Raw genomic sequence first — 7,215 nt, forward strand, 5'->3', positions numbered from 1 at the left:
CACCTGTATCACGCTATATTTTAACTGATTTCCTGTCATTACTGTCCAGAGGACTGACAAAACCATCAGACAGGAAATTAGCACATGAACTCTTGAGAGTGTTACCCACGTTACTGCTCAAAAGAGGAGCTTCATCATGAGAATTTAATTTACCCCTCAAAGCAGGTTCAGTTAACTCGGTTAAAGAATTTTGGGAACTCTCAAGGGTGGACACTAGACCAATTGACTGAATATTTAAAGACTCCTTTTTGTTCACATCACGCTGTCTCCTGAAACATTTCTCTGTAGTATGACCAAGCTTACTACAATAAGTACATTTACTTTTCTGAAATCTAGAGGTGAAGCTGGTATTTACTTCCTGAGAAACATCATCTTTATTCTCTTTCCTGTTACCTGTACTCTGAGTAGAGGCAACGTACTTACTCTCAGCAAACCTTTTTTCTTTAGAATATCTCTTGTGAGTGAGAACATATTCATCAGCTAAAACTGCAGCATCAGACATTTTATCTATTCTTTTCTCATCAAGATATAGGCTTACATCTTTATTAATACACCTTTTGAAGTCCTCCAGCAAAATCATCTGCTTAAATTTATCAAAATCAGAATTTACATTCTTAGAATTTAACCACTGCTCTAACAGATCTTTTTTGATTTTTGCATACTCAACATGGGATTGCTTATCTTGCTTATAAGTTGTCCTAAATTTTACTCTATAGGCTTCAGGAACAAGCTCATAGGCCTTAAGAATCAAGCTCTTAACTACATCATAATTATCAGATTGATCCTGAGGCAAAGATGCATAAGTTACTTGAGCTTTACCGGTGAGAACAGTCTGAAGGAGTGCTGGCCAATACTTTTTGGGCCAATTAAAACCTGTAGCTACCCTCTCAAACAACTGAAAATACTTTGTTAAATAAGATTCATTAAAATGAGGGACAAGTTTAACATTTTTAGGCACATCAAAATCATCAGAGCTAGATGATCCAGTTCCACCTTGTTTCATGCGATACTCATGGTCTGCCTGAATCCTAGCAAGTTCAATTTGTGCCTCCTGAATACCAGCCTGAGACTCAGCCTGTGCCTGTGCTTCCTGAATACGAGCCTGAGACTCAGCCTCCTGAATACGAGCCTGAGACTCAGCCTCCTTAGCACGTGCCTGAAACTCAGCCTCCTTAGCACAAGCCTCCTGCAGGGCTAGCTGTAACTTAGCTATTTCAATCTGCGTTTGCTCATCTGGAGGAGTTACATCAAACAAGCTTTTATTAATCATGCCAACAATTTGATCTTTAGAATGATGAGAGTGAACAGCAATTCTCAATTGTTGAGCAACAAGCGTAAGTTCATTCTTTGTTCCGTTTTGTACATCACATACTGTTTGCACATTTGACAAAAAATCTTTGGCTTCATCAAGAGTAGTAATAGTAGACATCATGACTAAATCACAGTCACAAAATATCAAGCAATATCCTTATGATAATATCCTGAATATCCTGATAAGAGGTCGCCAAATTTATGTTACGGAACAGAGAGAGATAATGAACACTTCAAGTGAGAATACTAAAATCACTACTGTCCCACAAAATTCCAGGTTCAAAACAAAAGAGTTAGGTAAAATTACAAGTTAAAGTTTAATGCTCAAACTAACAACTAAACATGCAGGACTCATAAGGATAATGTAATGGCAAAAACAGGTTAAATATATGGTTAACTGCAATAGCCCCTATTAACACGAATTTAACAAGAACAAATTTATCTAAGTCAGCCCTGATAAATGAGAAAACCAGATAAAGCTCAGTTAAAACAAGATATATTATTACAGATACAAAATATTATTAATATTGGCTGACATTAAAAACTTTACATGAATCACAAAAACCTTACCAGGCCTACGAATTAACACCTTAGGCCATACAGTACAAGAAAAATGGTAACAACACTTATACTCAAATTATACAGCAGCTAGATGGTTGGAGACTTCCTGAGCACTCACAAAGATAATACACTATACAGGGGAGGACAGAGATGTGAACCAAATGAGGAGTAGATCTAAGTGGCAATTAATGCAGAGACAGAGCTCATTATATAGGGGCTGGCAGAGCTTGATTCAACTTCCAAGAAGGACGCGGAAATGAAGGCACAGGGGAGGAAGAGTTGACAGTCCTGCTTTGAACAACAGAAAGAACGACTTACTCTACTTTAAGGGGAGAAGGGGGAGTGAGGTAGAACACGCAAGCCTGGTCACATGGAAGCCACGAGGCGAATCGTGATCAAACATGCAGCATACTGTACATTAGAATTATACAAAGGATGATGAAATCATAGGCTATGTAACAATATATATATATATATATATATATATATATATATATATATATATATACTGTTTATAATAAGTATATGCTATTCAAGAAGAGAAGTTGCCTATCTTTTCTAAAATTGAAACACATTTCTTGACTATATTCTATCTATCTATCTATAGCCCGACGCCCTAATCCCGCAAAGGGTGGCCGCAGACAAAACGCCTCCAAGTCGCTCTGTCACCCACCATTTGACTACCCTCCCCCCAACTCACCCCCCCCCTTCCTCATATACCTCTCAACTCCATCCCTCCACCTCATCCTCGGTCTACCTCTCCCTCTCCCTCCCTCCACCTCACCTACACACACCCTCTTAGGCAGTATTTCATTCTCCATTCTCTTCACATGTCCAAACCACCTCAGTGTATTTCTCCTAATCTTCTCAATCACATCCACATCCACCCCACAACGTTCCTTCACTTCTTCATTCGTCAACCTGTCCCTCCACGTCACTCCACATGCTCCTCTTAAGTAACTCATTTATTATATATTAAAACTGCATATTAGGAGAATGGCGAGCGCTTTCAGTCAGTTTTATTATAATTAACTTAGTGTCAAATATTATAATTAGTGCTGTGTAGTAGGTAACATAATGTGAGAATTGGTGACTTGTTGAATAGTGCAAAGATATCATTTTACGTACAGTGTTAAATATTATAGTATGTTATCTTTGGATGACATTATCCTCACGACTACAGACAACTGACTGCATTCTTAAAAATCACCTCTGGTTCAGAAGAGCGATAAAACATAACTTTGAAATGTTCCCACTGGTAAAAAGTTTTAAACAGAGCAATGAACTGTACGGCTACATATACGAACACCTTGTACATCTGGTAGAAGTGAGTGATCTGTATTACCCATCGTTGTCTACAGAAAAAATTCGGAGGCGTTGCAGATACCTTTGTGTATTCCAGCTGTTCAGATCTGACATTAAATGAGCAAGAGGAAATGACATGCATTTTGAGTGACTGCACCTTGAAAATGTAACAGGAGAATACCACTGGACTCGTTCTGGATCTACAACCAGAAACAATATCCACACATCACTCCATGAACATTACCCATTCTTCTGCCATCCCCCATGACATATTGAGAACAGAGATTGTCAGCTCTGACAAATGTTCTGGATCAGAAAGTAGAAAGGCTTATTTCTGTTGAATAGGAGATGCAAGTTGTTTCTCTTAATTAAACTAAAGTAAATGAGATTACCGCAGAAAAACAAACTCACACCCCTCATTTAACATGCGTGTTTTGTGAATGAAGTATGTTTTTTCTGAAGCTACATTTTTAATACTTTCCGGATGTCTCATGACCATATTTTACTGTATTTGTCATCAGCGTTTTGAATACCACACTGCCAGGAGCTGATTTTGTCAAAGGTATTTCTTACCAATTAAAAAAAAAAAAAAAAAAAATCTTTTGGACGAGAATAAATTGTAATTTCGAAAGTGTGGCCCAGAGAAAAAAGTTTAGGAAGCACGGCACTGGTCTGGCGGCCTAGAGAGAGGGGGGGAGGGGATATAATTATATTTCCATAGTTTTAGATAGATACATGGATAAATAGACAGCTAGATAGATAGATGAATATAGATGTTTGTATGTATATATATAATTAAGTAGTATGTATACATACATACATAGAGAGAGAGAGAGAGAGAGAGAGAGAGAGAGAAGCCATTATAATATTCGAGACTAATACAGGGTTAGATCTTATTGTAAGTTTATAACCACAACTACCATTAAAACCACCAAACTGTAGTCAGTTTGCATTCACTTGACGGAGCTGGGCCACTCCCACACCTTTAATACTGTGTCGTGGTTCCTTAGTTGCGAGGGAGGAATGAGTGTTCCCGATTACTATTCAAACTGACTTTTTAGTCTGATTACACTTGGCCATCAAATGAGCTGAAAGAAGGTAGGGATTGTAGTCAGGTTACAACAAATGCATTACACAATTACCACCACCACCACTACTATCCTACACTTGTCATCACAGCCACAAACACAGTTACTATAACTACAACAATAATCACAACTATCACACCTATATCATCATTACTATCAATTTTATCACAACAACTACCATCACCACAATTGTCACCATATCTACTAAAATTACCAGTATGATCACAAGTATCACAACTATCTCACACAACACATCAGAACCACATCTATCACAACTTCTGTCAGTAACCACTACCACAACTACCACCATTATCACAGCTACCACTACAAGTACAACAAATACCTTTATCACCACAACTTCCACATGTATCCAACATAGACATCACTGCCACAACTACCACCAAAACAACCACAAGTACCATAACTTCCACAGTCACCACTGTAACTCAAACACAACCTTCCTACAACCAGGAACAATCGGAAAAATTTTGTTTGAACGTGCAGAATACAGCTGCTCGTCCAAAGCCCATTGTATTAGACCAGGATGTCCCCTGGACCAAAAAGTTCCTTAATAGCCATCACCCATAAGAAGGGGCATTAGGCCAAACTTCTCAGTCAAACGATGATAAAACAACTCCTGCACCGCATGAGAGAGCCAGTCAAGGGGGCCAAGCGTGGAGGGAGCATATGATAGAATGCTCTCAGATCGGCTAGACACACCTCCTCCCTCCTGACAAACAACATTGGTCAGATATCCTCGCCCAGGTTGGCAGCCCAGAACAAATAGTAGAGGTTGGAGTAGATGGAAGCTCAGAGCTGGTACGACCGGGTGTGGGCATTGAGGGTCAGGAAGTGTCGGTAGGACACTTCCAGCTGATCATTGTGGTTGATGATGGGAGGGCGAGATGGGATGCCCTCCACTGCCGGAGAAGGGGAGGACTCAACGACCTCCTCCTCTGTCGAGGAGCCGGTCGACACTGCCTCGGCCATGGAGGTGGTGTCAGAGGAATCCTGCCCCTCCTCAATCTCTGATGGCTGATGGTGTATGTCAACCGTGGTCATTGCCTTGTTCATTTCTGGAGCCGGGCCAGTGATCGGGATGGCAGTCCTTCTGTTGAGAAGAGGCTTCAGCCTCAGCCTCTTCTGCGATGTTGTGCAGGGGGCAGCAGGTCATGGCTGCTGTGCCAGACGGGTGAAGAACTGAGTGTACATCATGGCGAAGCACTCGAGGATGACAAGGCGAGGCAGTCCATTCTCAAAGATTTTGGGTAGGAGAACGTGCAAAGCCCCCTTGTCACCCCCGCAAAAAGCCTTAGTGATGCACATCTCCACGACGGTGTTTATCTCCCTAGGACTCACAGGATCTCTGGTCTGGCGTCCCTGGGCCGTGAGACGTCGCCTTTCATCGACAGAACCCTGCATGGCCACACCTTCCAGCCCAGTAACATCTCGAGCCTCAGGACCCTTAGGAGTCGCAAATAGACCAAACTCCACCGTCTCCCCATCCCTGAGGGAGCGTTGGAGGTGCCGTGGGTTTGGTTGAATGATGGCCTTGTGGTGCACAAAAACATCAGTACCAAGTCCTGACACTTGATAAATCCATACCCCGACCTGGCATTAAACCAAACCACTGTCCATCTGATCTTCTGGGCTGCTGGACATTGTGGTCTGATGGATGCCTCCCTCGACGGGGTCGCAGGCAATAGCAGATGTGTCTGCCATGGCTGTAGGTCGTCCTCTTCTCTTGACAGATCTCCGGAATAAAGGCACAATGAGTAGAAATCTATAATTATACTTTAAGTGGATCAGGGAATCAGGTAAACAACTAATAGGAAATGAGTTGGGGGGATTATTCGGGGGAGAAGGTGTTGTACTAAAGAAATGGGAGGAGGAGGAGGAATATGAGGGATGTTGTCATTTCCCCACAGACTTCGTATAGGGTGGAACAGGTTGGGATGATCGCGAATTGTCTGTAGCCTAAGTCTTGGGGACACTGTCCTTCATATGATGACATCCCTCATATTCCAAAGACTTCCGTTTGTTGAGTACATCACCCCCCCACCTGCATAATCTTCCCCTCTCCTCATTTCCTATTGTTTGTTTACACTAATCCCTGGCCCACTTAAAGTGCATATATATATATATATATATATATATATATATATATATATATATATATATACCTGTTCATTGTGCCTTTACTCTCAGTCACTTGATAATGTACACAGTAAATAAATCGTCGATAATACAAGAAATAACCTTCTCTACGCGTTTTACTAATGCCTTTTGGTATAGGTATAGTAGTACTAAACCAGGAGCAAGAGTGTGCAGCAAGGAAAATTGAAAGCGCGGTAATTAGAGGGTCATCAATGAAAAAGTTTTTTTTTTTTACCAGTTTTACTTAAAGGAAAACCTGCTGCCAAAATATACGAACATAACTGCATGTAAATAAATAAATAAATAAATAACGTGGTATTCAAAATGCTGATGACAAATACAGTAAATTATGGTCATGAGACATCCAGAAAGTATAAAAAATGCAGCTACAGAAAAACATACTTCATTCACAAAACACAAATATTAAATGAGGGGTGTGAGTTTGTTTTTCTGCGGTAATCTCATTTACATTAGTTTAATTAAGAGAAACAACTTTCATCTCCTCGTAAGTATATATATATATATATCATCATCCGTTTGAATATCCACTGCAGGACCAGCCTATCCTGACCGAAGTCGGGACGATACAGCCAATGTATCTCTACCAAGTGGCTTAGGCTGTCTGGTAGAGATTGTATGTAGGGTGAGAAGTGCTTATAAGTATAATTGTAGTGTTGGTGTGGCTTTGGATGTGTGTGTAGTCTGTGAACCAAGTGTACTCGGCCCGCGCAAGCCAACTGGGTGCAAGCATACTTTACAGTAAGTGACACTGGTTCAACCACAGCACCCCTTG

General features: G+C 40.8%; 1 protein-coding gene across 1 annotated transcript; it reads right to left on the minus strand.

Moving 5' to 3' along the window:
- Positions 1–5,435: 5,435 nt before the first annotated feature.
- Positions 5,436–6,456, minus strand: LOC145409317 (Y-box-binding protein 2-B-like). Its single transcript, XM_080279789.1, has 3 exons — positions 6,449–6,456; positions 5,889–6,018; positions 5,436–5,816 (listed from the first exon to the last, which is right to left on the minus strand). Exons 1-3 carry the CDS (start codon positions 6,454–6,456, stop codon positions 5,436–5,438), a joined length of 519 nt encoding a protein of 172 aa, XP_080135915.1.
- Positions 6,457–7,215: the final 759 nt, after the last annotated feature.

This window comes from Coenobita brevimanus, chromosome 80 (assembly GCF_032717465.1).
Source record: "Coenobita brevimanus isolate Jiangsu-jjx chromosome 80, ASM3271746v2, whole genome shotgun sequence".
In the NCBI taxonomy this organism is placed as follows: Eukaryota; Metazoa; Arthropoda; class Malacostraca; order Decapoda; family Coenobitidae; genus Coenobita; species Coenobita brevimanus.

What these genes read in the sequence shown, in the direction of transcription:
- LOC145409317 (XM_080279789.1), bottom strand. An exon ending in ATCAGATGGACAGTGGTTTG is followed by an intron (nt 5,817 to 5,888) that starts GTTTAATGCCAG and finishes GTGCACCACAAG; the next exon opens with GCCATCATTCAACCAAACCC.